This window comes from Chiloscyllium plagiosum, unplaced genomic scaffold (assembly GCF_037043375.1).
Source record: "Chiloscyllium plagiosum isolate Xiang-an unplaced genomic scaffold, Cpla_swu_hap1 HiC_scaffold_30, whole genome shotgun sequence".
Classification (NCBI taxonomy): Eukaryota; Metazoa; Chordata; class Chondrichthyes; order Orectolobiformes; family Hemiscylliidae; genus Chiloscyllium; species Chiloscyllium plagiosum.
In genome coordinates this window covers 12,271,946-12,287,227 of record NW_028270168.1, presented here as the reverse complement: position 1 = coordinate 12,287,227, position 15,282 = coordinate 12,271,946, and the positions used below count along the sequence as shown (strand labels likewise).

General features: G+C 43.3%; 1 protein-coding gene across 1 annotated transcript in view; it reads left to right on the top strand.

Annotated features, from left to right (window-relative positions):
- The window catches only part of LOC122563521 (uncharacterized), a 100,968-nt gene that overhangs the window by 62,122 nt on the left and 23,564 nt on the right, over positions 1 to 15,282 (top strand). The window contains exon 8 of the mRNA XM_087976972.1: positions 434 to 596. Coding sequence (XP_087833098.1) covers positions 434 to 596 — 163 coding nt within the window. The remainder of the gene's footprint in view (positions 1 to 433; positions 597 to 15,282) is intronic.

Genomic DNA, 15,282 nt, shown 5'->3' with positions numbered 1-15,282 from the left:
GCCAGCAAGGACAAAAAGTGCCACAGCAATTTCCCCAAATTTGTGGGATTAGCTGGGTAAACCCTGGATTCAGTTACCCATTGGCAATACTCGTCCTTTCATGGGCTCTTTGTTTTTAGTCATTGTGGATGCCTATTCAAAGCGGTTGGACATATATAGAATTCATTCATCAAAATGGGGATGATGATTGAAAATTTACAAGCATCTTTTGCGATACACACACTCTCTGAGGTATTGGTCACAGACAATGGGCCATCATTTATCAGCAGAGAATTTGAGTATTTCCTTAAGTCGAATGGAATTCGGCATGTAAGGACTGCTCCATACCATCCAAAATCCAATGGACTGGTGGAAAGAGTAGTCCAAACTTTGAAGACAGGTTTAAAGCCTACAGCTTCTCTTGATACCAAACTGTGCTGGTTCCTGTTTGAAGGTTGTGTTTGACAAACGTAGCAGAGTTCTTTGAGGATGTAACAAGTGCAGTGGATGAAGGGGAACAAGTGGATTTTGCATACTTGGATTTCCAGAAGGCGTTCGATAAAGTGCCGGATAAAAGACTCATCCATAAGATAAGAATGCATGGAGTTGCGGGGAATGTACTAGCATGGATAGAGGACAGGTTAACCAATAGAAAGCAGAGAGTTGGGATAAATGGGTGTTTTTCTGGTTGGAGATCAGAGGTGAGCGGGATGCTACAGAGATTGGTGTTGGGACTTCAACTATTCATGATATATATAAATGATGTGGAAGAGAAAACTGAGTGTAACATATCCAGGTTTGCTGATATCACTAAATTGATTGGGAAGGCAACTGTGCAGAGGATGTGGAAGGTCTGCAAAGAGACTTAGATTGGTTAAGTAAGTGGGCAAGGGTCTGGCAGAATGAGTACAATGTTGGTAAATATGAGGTTATCCACTTGGAAGTAAAAATAGTAGGTCAGAGGTATTGTTTAAATGGTGAAAGATTGCAGCATGCTGTTGTGCAGAGGGACTTAGGAGTGCTCATACACGAATCGCTAAACGTTGATTTGCAGGTGCAACAGGTAATCAGGAAGGCAAATGGAATATTGGCTTTCATTGCTAGAGGGATTGAATTTAAGAGCAGGGAGGTTCTGCTGTACTTGTACAAGGTGTTGGTGAGGTCACACTTGGAATATTGTGTGCAGTTCTGGTTTCCTTATTTGAGGAAGGATGTACAGAGGAACCTCGATTATCTGAAGGTCATGGGCGGGGAGTATTTTGTTCAGTTCATCGAATGCCAGATAACATAGTTAGCCAAGCATCGGGACCTTGTGATTTTGTTCGGTTAATCCAGAATTCAGTTAAATTAGATGCTGGATAATTGAAGTTCCTCTGTACTGGCTTTGGAGGTGGTGCAGAGGAGGTTCACCAGGTTGATTCCGGAAATGAGGGGATTACCCTATGAGGAGAGGCTGAGCCACCTGAGACTGTATGCACTAGAATTTAGAAGAATGAGAGGGGATCCTATAGAAACATATTAAATTATGAAAGCGATGCATTAGATAGCAGCAAGCAAATTGTTTCTGTTGGTGGGTGAGACTAGGACTAGGAGACATGGCCTCAAGATTAGGGGGAGTAGATTTAAGACAGAGGTGAGGAGGAGCTGCTTTTTCCAGAGAGTAGTGAATCTGTGGAATTCTCTGCCCAAGGAAGCAGTAGAAGCAGCTTCATTTAAATATGTTCAAGACACAGTTGGCTGGGTTTTGCATGGTACGGGAATGAAGAGTGATGGGGATAATGCATGTGGGAGAAGCTGAGATGATGGATAGATCAGTCATGTTCTAAATGAATGGCAGAGCATGCTCTATGAGCCAAATGGCCTAATCCTGTTTCTATTACTATGAAACATTATAGGAGCACCCCTCGCACAACTACAGGGACAGCTCCAGCAGAGTTACTAATGGGGAGAAGACTCTGCACCAGGTTAAATCTGATCTTCCCACTCCTGGGAGGAGGGTGAAATGGCACCAGGAATGCCAGTGCTGGACACAAGACTCCTCTAAGTGAGAGAGACAGTTTGCTTCAGGGGACGAACTTTGATGCTGAAACCACGGGAAGGACCCTGTGTGGGTAAGAGGCGTGGATGACACGAGGTTAGGTCCTGAGATGTACAAAGTTCAGGGAGGAGAAACAAGCACATGGACTACATGAAAGCTCTGACCTTGCAAACATGCCCATAAAACATCCAGCAAAAAGATCAGAATCCATGGGTTCTCCCCCTCCCCCTCCTGTGAAAGAAACCTCTGAGGAGAAGATGGACATGATAGATGTTGTAGCCTCGACAGCATTAATGATGGAAGAAAATGAACAATTTCAGCCAAGACACTCTGGGTACAAGAGGCAGGCTATGGACCGATACTCACTGACAAGGTCTGAGGCAGAGTTGGTGGAACCAGACCTGGTGTGAAAATGTGGAGAAGCATCTGGAAAAAGAATGGACCTACATCCCAGGACTTAGAGCAGGAGGAATGTAGTGATTGGAACAATGTCAGCCAGGTAGATATAATCATCCCAGATTGAGGTTTTTAATCTGGTCCAAACAGGGAGTCCTGGCTGAGAGATGTAAACAGGAGTGTCAGAGGTTCTGCTTACTCTAGCTGAACTAGCTGAACTAATGTCAAGTGCTATGCACATGTAAATAAAGGGTGACTTGGTGACGGGATGCTGGCCTCTGTGGAGTTATTTCAGTTTCTGCTGGTGGAGGGAAGCTAAAACGTAAAACAAGGGGATTAAGTCTCCAGATGAGGAGCCAGTCATTTAGGACATAGATGAGGCAAAATTATTTCATTCAAAGGATTGAGCATCTATCAAGCTCTCTATCTCAGAGGATTGTGGGTGCTTCACTGTTAAATATGTGTAACCAACAGTGCTATCAAACAGCGCTTCCTCAGTAATAACCTGCTCAGTGATACCCAGTTTGGGTTCTACCAAGGCCACTCAGCTCCTGACCTCATTAAAGCCTTGGTTCAAACATAGACAAAAGAGCTGAATTCCAGAGGTGAGGTGAAAGTGATACTCTTGACATCAAGGCTGCATTCGACCAAGTGAAGCATCAAGGAGCCCTAGTAAAACTCAAATCAATAGGTAGCGGGAGCAAGTTTCCTGGTAGTTAGAGTCAAACCTGTCAAATAGGAAGATGGTTGTAGTTGACGGAGGTCAGTCATTTCAGTTCCAGGACATCTGTGCAGGAGGTCCTCAGGGTCATGTCCTAGGCTCAACCATCTTCAACTGCTTCATTAATGACCTTCCCACCAATATAAGATCAGAAATGGGGATGTTTGCTGATGAATGCACAATGTTCAGCACCATTCGCAACTCCTCAGGTACTGAAGTTGTCCATGTTCAAATGCAACAAGATCCGGACAATATCCAGGCTGGGGCTGACAAGTGGCAAGTAACATTCGTGTCACACAAATACCATCATGAAGAAGGGACAATCTAACCACTGCCCCTTGATATTTAACAATGTTACTATCACTGAATCCCCCCACTACCAACATCCAGGGGGTTATCATTGACCAGAAACTCAATTGGACTCACCACACAAACACACCTCCAAGAGCCGGTTAGAAAATAGGAATACTGCAGCGAGTAACTCACCCCCGATTCCTCAAAGCCTGCCAACCATCTACAAGGCACAAGTCAGGTGTGTCACCTCAAGAATTTTGACATCATCCAGGATAAAGCAGCCCACTTGATTGTCACTACATCCACAAGCATCCACTCCCTCCAACATCGACACTCAGAGTAGCAGCAGTGTGTACTATCTACAAGATGCACTGCAGAAATTTACTGAATGTCCTCAGATAGCACCTTCCAATCCCACGACCACTTTCATCTCGAAGAACAAGGACAGCAGATATATGGGAAGACCACTATCTTCAAATTCCCCTCCAAGTCACTCACCATCCTGACGCGGAAATAATTCCCTCCATAATGGCATTGTGGATCAACCCACAGAAGGTGGATTGCAGTCATTCAGGAAGGCAGTTCATCATCATCTTCTCAAGGACAACGTGGTACAGACAATAAATGTTGGCCAGCCAGTGACACCCACATCCCACAGGAAAAAAATTAAAAATATGTTCAAGGCTGGACTAGACTGATTTAGGGAATCAGGGGATATGTAGAGGAATTCAGAAATATGGAGTTAAAGCCCAAGATCAGCCATGATTTTATTAAACAGTGGAGCAGGCTCGATTGGCTTTATGGTCTACCCCTGCTCCTATTTCTAATGTTCACGTACATACCCTTATAAGGCACTTTTGTGTATGTCTCTTGTTTTAAACTATGCTGCGCTCAGGGTAACATTAGTTTCTGTTCTCATTTTTTGACAGCTAATGTTAGCAACTTTTAACTGGAAATATAAAGTGGGGTTTTTTATCTTTTAAAATTATTTCTAGAGTCTAAGATTAAGATGACCGAACAAATCAAATTCTTTGAAAACATTACCTTTGGAATTCTACCCACTTTTCCAGGAAAACTGCAGACTTGTGATCTGACCTATCATTTCTTCATGCTGCCTCTTTTACCTTTTATCTCCATTCACGAACCTCCTTCATTAATGCCCATCCCCCCACCACTGTAAGGTCAGAAGGGGAGATGTTTGTTTATGATTGCACAATGTGCAGCACAATTTGTGACTCGTCAGGTACTGAAACAATCTATTCCCATTTAAGCAAGACCTGGACAATGTTGAGGCTTAAGTAAATGGCAAGTAACATTCACACCAGCCAAGTGCCACCAAGGGCACATCTGCAAAGGAGAGAATCTATCTGTCCTTGTTATTCAATCATGTTTCTGTTGCTGCACCCCCCAATATCAACCTCCTGGGGATTACTATGGACCACAAACTATGCTGCAAACACATAAATATTATAACTACAACAGCACATTAGAAGCTACATATTGTGCAGTGAGTAATTCACCTCCCAACTCCCCACATCCCATTCCTGATGAAGGACTTATGCCCGAAACGTCGATTCTCCTGCTGCTTGGATGCTGCTTGGCCTGCTGTACTTTTCCAGCACCACACTCTCGACTTTATCCTACATCTGCCAGTCACAGGCCAGGAGTGAGAGACTCCACTTGCTTGGCTATGTGCAGTTCCAACATCACTCAAGAAGCCTGCCAAGCATTCAGGACAAAGCAGCTTGTTTGACTGGCACCCAATCCATCATCTTCAGTATTTTACTCCCTTCACCATCAACATGCGGGGAAGCAGTATGTACCTTCTGTAACGTGCAATACAGCGACTCTCCAATACTCTTTGACAGCATTTTCCAAATAGAGTCATAGAGTCAAAGAGATGTACAGCATGGAAACAGACCCTTCGGTCCAACCTGTTCGTGCTGACCAGATATCCCAACCCAATCTAGTCCCACCTGCCAGCACCCGGCCCATATCCCTCCAAACCCTTTCTATTCATATACCCATCCAAATGCCTCTTAAATGTTGCAATTGTACCAGCCTCCACCACATCCTCTGGCACTCATTCCATACACATAACACCCTCTGCGTGAAAAAGTTGCCCCTTAGGTCTCTTTTATATCTTTACCCTCTCACCCTAAACCTATGCCCTCCCGCTCTGGACTCCCCAACCCCAGGGAAAAGAATTTGCCTATTTATCCTATCCATGCCCCTCATAATTTTGTAAACGTATATAAGGTCACCCCTCAGCCTCCGACGCTCCAGGGAAAACAGCCCCAGCCTGTTCAGCCTCTCCATGTAGCTCAGATCCTCCAACCCTGGCAACATCCTTGTAAGTCTTTTCTGAACTCTTTCAAGTTTCACAACATCTTTCCGATAAGAAGGAGAACAGAATTGCACACAGTATTCCAACAGTGGCCTAACCAATGTCCTGTACAGCCTCAACATGACCTCCCAACTCCTGTACTCAATACTCTGACCAATCAAGGAAAGCATACCAAACGCCTTCTTCACTATCCTATCCACCTGCGACTCCACTTTCAAAGAGCTATGAACCTGCACTCCAAGGTCTCTTTGTTCAGCAACACTCCCTAGGACCTTACCATTAAGTGTATAAGTCCTGCTTAGATTAGCTTTCCCAAAATGCAGCACCTCACATTTATCTGAATTAAACTCCATCTGCCACTTCTCAGCCCATTGGCCCAACTGGTCCAGATCCTGTTGTAATCTGAGGTAAGCCTTTTCGCTGTCCACTACACCTCCAATTTTGGTGTCATCTGCAAACTTATTAACTGTACCTCTTATGCTCACATCGAAATCATTTATGTAAATGACAAAAAGTAGAGGGCCCAGCACCGATCCTTGTGGCACTCCACTGGTCACAGGCCTCCAGTCTGAAAAACAACCCTCCACCACCACCTTTGAGCCAGTTCTGTATCCAAATGGTTAGTTCTCCCTGTATTCTATGAGATCTAACCTTGCTAATCATTCTCCCATGGGGAACCTTGTCGAACGCCTTACTGAAGTCCATATAGATCACATCTACTGCTCTGCCCTCATCAATCTTCTTTGTTACTTCATCAATAAACTCAATCAAGTTTGTGAGACATGATTTCCCACGTACAAAGCCATGTTGACTATCCCAAATCAGTCCTTGCCTTTCCAAATACATGTACATCCTGTCCCTCAGGATTCCCTCTAACAACTTGCCCACCACCGAGATCAGGCTCACTGGTCTATAGTTCCCTGGCTTGTCCTTACCACCCTTCTTAAACAGTGGCACCACGTTTGCCAACCTCCAGTCTTCTGGCACCTCACCTGTGACTATTGATGATACAAATATCTCAGCAAGAGCCCCAGCAATCACTTCTCTAGCTTCCCACACAGTTCTCGGGTACACCTGATCAGTTCCTGGGGATTTATCCACCTTTAACCGTTTCAAGACATCCAGCACTTCCTCCTCTGTTATCTGGACATTTTACAAGATGACACCATCTATTTCCCTACAGTCCATATCTTCCATATTCTTTTCCACAGGAAATACTGATGCAAAATATTCATTTAGTATCTCCCCCATTTTCTGTGGCTCCACACAAAGGCCGCCTTGCTGATCTTTGAGGGGCCCTATACTCTCCCTAGTTACCCTTTTGTCCTTAATATATTTGTAAAACCCCTTTTGATTCTCCTTAATTCTATTTGCCAAAGCTATCTCATGTCCCCGTTTTGCCCTCCTGATTTCCCTCTTCAGTATACTCCTACTTTCTTTATACTCTTCTAAGGATTCACTCGATCTATCCTGTCTGTACCTGACAAATGCTTCCTTCTTTTTCTTAACCAAACCCTCAATTTCTTTAGTCATCCAGCCTTCCTTTTCACCCTGACAGGAATATACTTTCTCTGGATTCTTGTTATCTCATTTCTGAAGGCTTCCCATTTTCCAGCCGTCCCTTTTACCTGCGAACATCTGCCTCCAATCAGCTTTTGAAAGTTCTTGCCTAATACCATCAAAATTGACCTTTCTCCAATTTAGAACTTCAACTTTTAGATCTGGTCTATCCTTTTCCATCACTATTTTAAAACGAATAGAATTATGGTCACTGGCCCCAAAGTGTTCCCCCACTAACACCTCAGTCACCAAGAGTAGGTCAAGTTTTGCACCTTCTCTAGTAGGTACATCACATACTGAATCAGAAAATTGTCTTGCACACACTTAAGAAATTTCTCTCCATCTAAACCTTTAACACCATGACCTCCACCAGCTAGGAGGACAAGGGTAGGAAAGCTGGACACGGACACCTGTACATTCCCCTCCAAGTGACACACCATCCTGACCTGGAATTATATCTCTGTTCTTTCACTTTGCTGGGTCAAAGCCATGGAACCTCCTCCCTAATAGTATTGTAGTTTTACTCAGGACAGACAGACAGCAGCAGTTCAAGAAGGCAGCTCACCATTAAAAAGGACAATTAGGGAATGGCATTAAATGTTGACTTAGCCCGCAATGCCACACTATGCAAAAATTAATCCACAAGAGATAGAAATGGCAGCTTAAAATGAGGGATGGGAAAGAAGAGAGTGCTGATTGACAAATTCACCGCAATCCACGGTTACACTTCTAACCATGTTGAAAGCTGCTTAAAATGCCTTTTAAGAAGTCATGTCTTTCATGTCAGTGCCATTAATTTAATCCTATTCATATATCCATCCAGTTACCTTTTAAATGCTGTAATTGTACCAGCCTCCACCACTTCCTCTGGCAGTTCATTCCATACACGCACCACCCTCTGTGTGAAACATTTGTCCCTTAGATCACTTTTAAATATTTCCCCTCTCACCTTAAAATGATGCCCTACCCTGGGAAAAAGACATTAACTATTCACCCTATGCATGCTCCTCATGATTTTATAAACGTCTGTAAGGCCATACAATAAGGTTCCCCTCCAACGCTCCACGGAAAACAGCCCCAGCCTATTCAGCCTCTCTCTATAGTTCAAACCCTCTAAACCCTGGCAACATCCTTGCAAATCTTTTCTGAACCATTTCAAGTTTAACAACATATTACTTCCCACAGCTAGCTAGATTACACCTCCTCCCACCCTGCCCCCTGTAAAAACGCATCCCATATTCCCAATTCCTTCGCCTCCGCCGCATCTGCTCTCAGGCGGACCAATTCCAATACCGAACAACCCAGATGGCCTCCTTCTTCAAAGACTGCAATTTCCCCTCAGACATGGTTGATGATGCTCTCCACTGCATTTCCTCCACTTCCTGCTCCTCCGCCCTTGAACCCCACCCCTCCAATCGCCACCAGGACAGAACCCCACTGGTCCTCACCTACCATCCCACCAACCTCCAGATACATCGTATCATCCTTCGTCATTTCCGCCATCTCCAAACAGATCCCACCACCAAGGATATATTTCCCTCCCCATCCCTTCTGGTTGGAGGGTTCCTAGGTGGAAGATGAGGCGCTCTTCTTCCAGGCGGCGGAAGATGAGGCGCTCTTCCTCCTGGCGGTGGAAGATGAGGCGCTCTTCCTCCAGGCGGTGGAAGATGAGGCGCTCTTCCTCCTGGCAGTGGAAGATGAGGCGCTCTTCCTCCTGGCGGTGGAAGATGAGGCGCTCTTCCTACAGGCAGTGGAAGATGAGGCGTTCTTCCTCCAGGAGGAAAAGCGCCTCATCTTCTGCCTAGGAACCCTCCAACCACAAGGGATGAAGCAGATTTCTCCAGCGTCCTCATTTCCACTCCCCCCACCTTTTCTCAGTCCCAACCCTCAGACTCAGCACCGCTTGCTTGACCTGCAATCTTCTTCCCGACCTCTCCGCCCCCACCCCCTCTCCGGCCTATCACCCTCACCTTAACCTCCTTCCACCTATCGCATTCCAAACGCTCCTCCCCCAAGTCCCTCCTCCCTACCTTTTATCTTAGTTTGCTTGGTACACCCTCCCCATTCTTGAAGAAGGGCTTATGCCCGGAACATCGATTCTCCTGCTAATTTAATTTGGCAAACTTAGTCAGCATGGATGAGTTGGACCAAAGGGTCTGTTTCTGTGCTGCATAATTCTATGAATCTATGCAAATAAATTCCCAATTGCTCCCTTATCCCTTAATGTGATGATGTTAAATTGATGATCTTCAAGGGGAGGTAATGGCCTAGTGGTATTATTGCTGGGCTGTTGACCCAGATAATATTGTGGGGATCTGGGTTCAAATCCTGCCACGGTAGGTGGTGAAATTTGAATTTAATAAATATCTGGAATTAATGATGACTATGAATTTTTTTCAAATGTTGGTGAAATCTGAGCTACATGTGACTCCAGACCCCCAGCAGTGTGGTTGAGTTTAACTGCCCTCTGGGCAATTAGGGGTGAGCAATAAATACTGCCTGGCCAGTTATGCCCTCATCCTGTGAGTGAAGGTTTTTCTCAAATCCCCTCTGAATCTCTTGCCCTTTATCCTAAAACTATGATACCTCAACTGAGGGGAACACCCTCTCCAAAGCCCTCATAATCTTATACACCTCAGTGATATCTCTCTTCAGCCATCTCTGCTCTAAAGAAAACACTCCAAGGTTATCTAATCTCTCCTTTAGCTCAATTGCTACATCCCAGGCAACATCTAGGTGTATATCCTCTGTATCCCATCGAATGCTATCATGTCCTTCTGTAATGAGCTGACCAGAATTGCACACAGTACTCCAGCTGTGGCCTAACCAACATTCTGTACAACTCCAATATTGCCTCCTTGCTCTTATATTCTATGACACAACTAATAAAAGCAAGCGTCCCATGTGCCTTCATAATTATTCTATTCATGTATTTTGCCAACTTGAGGGATCTGTGAATAATTATCCTAAGATCCCTGTGTTCCTCTAAGCTACCCAGTGATTTGCCATCATTAAATGTTCCTTCATTTTGTTTCTTCTTCCAAAGTGCATCACCTTGAATTTAATCAGGGTTAAATATCTGCCACTCCTCTACCCATCTGACTAATCCATCCATATCTTTTTGTAACCTACAATCATGTTTTTCACTATTAACCACCCTACCAATCTTGGTGTTGTCTGCAAATTTGCTTAATACTCCCCCACATTTTCATCTATATAATTTATGTATAAAACAAACAATAAGAGTTCCAGTACTGAGCATTGTGATAAACCACTGGACACTTGCCTGTAGTCACTCAAACAGCCATCTTCCAATACCTTTTGTGTCCTCATTACTAAGTTAGTTTCTAATCCATCTCGTCAAGTTACCCTGAATTCCATGTGCTTTAAACCTCTCAATCAGTCTCCCTCACTAATTAACCCATACTTTTCCAAGTGCACGTTAATTCTCTCCTTCAAATTTTCTCCAGTAGTTTCCCTACCACTGACGTAAGACTCATTAGTCTGTAATTTCCTGGTCCATCTCTACCACCTTTCTTGAAAAGTGGACCCACATTCCCCATTCATATTATGTGGGCAGCATTTATTGCCTATCTCTAGTTGCCAGCGGGCAGTTAAGAATCAACCACATTGCTGTGAATCTTCAGCCATCCGAAACACATTTCTTTCAATTTTGCATTGAAATAACTGAAAATGAAAACTAGGAGAAATGCACAAGTGCCATTCATTGTTGTCTCAAGCTAATGTGACCCCAATATTCCAACTGCATTTTGACCAATGATTTTCACGCTTTATCTCTGAAAGAGCTGATGAGACAAGCTTGAGTGAAATATTTGAAGTTTCTGTATTGACATTTATCGCAGAAAAGGCAGAAATCTCCTCTTGACAAACCCAGTCCATACTAACTGCATTATAATTTGGACAGAGGGGCTCACAGACATGTTAAGTGAAATACCTAATGGAAACTATATCCAGTGTTGTCACACTCACTTTTATAATATACTGTTTCTCCCGTACTGAGGGTTCAGATAATGCATTTGGATAGTGCTTTTGTCATGGATGGAGTCAGATAATAATGAAAACCTTTGCTAAAATGGTCACTGACAGTGCACAACTGCTTGAACTTCATATACAAGTGACAGCACTAATGCTCCCTGAAAATGCCTTGGCATGCAGGCATCCTTCATGTCAGCAAGCCTCACTCTTCTTTTTGTCAGACGTTTTGATTCAATAATGTCCTTAATAGTCTACACCTTGTTGTCTTCACATTCATAAAACTCCCCTTTCAAAGCAAAAGGTAGTGTAACATGGATCTGCTCAGAATGACCATCCACAATACAATTTATATATTCCTGTCCCTCACAAAACTCAGTTGATGTGATTGTTATGGGGTCTCCCTTTCCAATGACAAAATCATTTGTGATGATATCTCTAAAGGACTGAAAGGTGATCAATTCTGAATTCTGATTTTCAGTTTCTAATGATTTAATGATTTCCTCGACTGATGTGTAAGGGTATCCATCGGGAAAAAGCTTGAAGTGTCCTGTGAAGAAATAAAAAAGAAGTCAAGAAGTTCATGTGGTACAAGAAAAGCACACAGCTTGAAATATATATCAGCCAAGATCAGATAAAATGTGCACATACCAAAAATATGGACCCTTATATTTTCAGAAGCTTAATTGCCAAATAGAAATGCTCATTACAAAAACACAAGATTTGATGAGAAGTTGGTGTTCTGTGAATTTGATTCATTCAGGTCATGGAAATGACCAATAACTAGCCTACTTACCTCCGTCTGCACCTCAAAACCCCCACCATAGTGATGTCTCCACAGTATCCTGAATAACCTCCTTGAAACTCTGCATTTGAACTGGGGGAATGAGTGTGGTCCCATATAGAGATTTCAAATGCATGGATCTCTGTGAGGATAAATCACTTGGCTAACCAGGACCAGCCCTTTGACTGGAATCAGATGATATCCTTGACTAACTGTGGTCCCTGATTAGCCAGAACTTCCCTTCATCCCACTAAGAACGTTGACTTTGATTTTCAGACATGGCCATTTGGTTGTCATGCATGCAATGCATTCTTGCAATGTAAGCAGCTAGCACATAAGTGTAAGTGTGACATTGATATACCATGGTGCTATACAGGAAAATGTCCACCCCCTTGACAGTTTAGTGCTCTGATCTGTGACAAGCTTTCTGCCTCTCCTGCTAAAACCAAATGCAAGGGCCAGAGACTGGCAGCCCCAAAGTAAATGTAAAGTAAGTGAATACTAAGAAACAAAGCTAAAAGTGATAAAATGATGCTTTGCATGTAGGTCCCTCTGCATAAATGGAGCTAGCAGAAGCAGGCCAGTTGTAGGTGTTTGTCAGCTCCAAAGGGACGCCGTGAAAGACTGAAGTGATGTGTGAATTAGTTTAACAGCAGGCATGGTGACATGATGAGACTGGTGATGCTTGGACAAAGGGTGAAAGAGGATGGTGTATGTGGACCATGGAGTGATGTTGTAATGAAGTCAGAATTATCTGAGAAACAAATGTTATGTTGCTCCTGCAGCCAGGTTACTGGAATTGGGAAGGAGAGGAGAATTGGACTATTATTTAAATGGTGACATATTCATACAATCCCTACAGTGTAGGAGCAGGTCATTTGGCCCATTGAGTCCATACCAACCCTTCAAAGAGCATCCCTCCCAGACCCAACCCATAACCCTGCATTTCTCAGGGTAATCTACTTAGCCTGCACAATCCTGGACACTATTGGCAATTTAGCATGGCCAATCCACCTAACCTGCACCTCTTTGAACTGTAGGAAGACACCAGAGCACCTGGAGGAAACCCACGCATACACAGGGAGAACTTGCACACTCCACACAGACAGTCACCCAAGACTGGATCAAACCGGGGTCCCTAGTGCTGTGAGGCAGCAATGCTAGTCAATGAGCTTAGCCACCTTGCCATGAGGAAGAGGTGAATTGGAAGCTGCATAGAAATGAGACATTCATGCGTTGAACTTCGATTGTTGCCATTTTTTTAGCAAGATTCTGAAATCACCATTCAAACCTTATTGGAAATTTGAAATTGTTTTACTTGGCATTAAGTTTTTTCTTTTTTAATTTTCACCACATTTCCCTCCATTTCTTGTTATTTCCCATGCCACTCAAGGGAATGGAAAATTTTACCAATGGAATATCAAGAACTGCAAGTCCTCTAAGCTACATACCAATCCCACTCACAACCACATCTTTGTTTTTTCAGCGTCACTGGGCCAAAATCCTTGAAGTTCCCATCTAACAGCATTGAGAGTCTGCCTATACCACATGGACTGCAAACTTTACAAGTCTAAATGAATAAAGTGTGCAGCTTCCAGTTGGATCATTGGATAATGAGCAGGAGTGGGAATCTTACCCTCTCATGTCGGACTGCTGAGATAATTTGGAAGAGGGCAATGAGCTGTGAGCTGAGAATGGAGCACAAACTGCCTCCTCTGGTCTGTATTGTTTCTCTATTGTTCCTTTAAGAGGCTCCTTAAAATTCAGCTCTTTGGTCACTTTTCCTATGTCCCTTTATTGACACAACATAACTTTATGTGCTTTAATGCTTCTCTGAGGAACTACATGCATTTTTATTCTCATTCACAGGATGTGGACATCACTGGCAAGGTCAGCATTTATTCCCCATCCCTAGATGTCCTTTAGGAGATGGTGGTATGCAACACCTTGAAATGCAGCATTGAAGGTATTTCCACAGTGTGCAGGGATCATCCATGCAGCAACTGAAGATAGGGCAGCATATTCCCAGCCAGGATGGGATGTGATTTGGATGGAAATTTGAAGATGGTGATCTTTCTATTTTCGTTTAATGGAAAACAATACCTGGAATAGAAAGTTGTTGGTTGGTGTTTGCTGATCTTTAAACTCTGTGCTCACTGTTAGTAATCTTGCCATTCCCAACACAGCAATGGAGGCTGCAGCTTGACCATCCTGGGGATGAGCTAGATCTATATGACCTCTGCAGGATATACCACAACCTTCTCCACTGTGTATTGGACTTTGTTGTTAAGATGAACTTTGTGTAATTTGCTTTAATTAGAAGGATTCTAAACGTAATTGAGGTTGTGTTTCGAGTCTCTTTCCTAATGGAAGTAACATTGCAGCATCCATGATTTACATTATCTGAAAGTGATAATACATTTTCCACATTTAGAGGGGCTGAAGGATAGTTGATGTTCAAAATGCTATGTAGGTGAATCAAAGAATCATAACAGAATTACACCACAGAAGAGGGTTGAGTCTGTCAGTCCTAATTCCATGCATCCCTCTATGTTTGTGGTCTTCAGCTATTGATCCAATTCCATTAAAATGTGTTTAACTCTGCCTCGTTACCAACTGTTGTTAAAGCATTCTGTGTTCCAATAAGATGCAGTCTGAAAAATGATCCTTTAAGATTTGGGTTGTTGAGTGATGGCCTAATGACAGCGTATTATGGGGTTTGACTTCTGGTTAATTTTGTCAGATTTTCACCCATCTGGGCAGCCTTTTCGTGAATGAATTACTAAAATGTACATATTTGCGTTTTGGCATCCTTCTGGTATTAATGAGAGATTTTTAAAAAATTATTTAATGCACAAGTGGGAGCCGGAAGGAAGAAACTAAGCAAACTGTTTAACATCATATCTTTCCTTTAGAAATTAAAAAGCTGTCTACACCAAGCATTACCACGAAGATGATACCAGGAGGAAACACTCTAAGGACGACCTCAAACCTCCCTGAAGAAATACAATATCCTCACCAATTGAAGGGAATCTCAAGGCTAAGTCCACCCAAATTGGAGTTGTGGCATTTTGAGAGGCCCTAACCTTTCAATGCTGTGTGGATTGTGATAGTCAATAAAGGTGATATTGTGCATTGGGAGCAGATTGATAGTGGATCTTTTCCCTTCC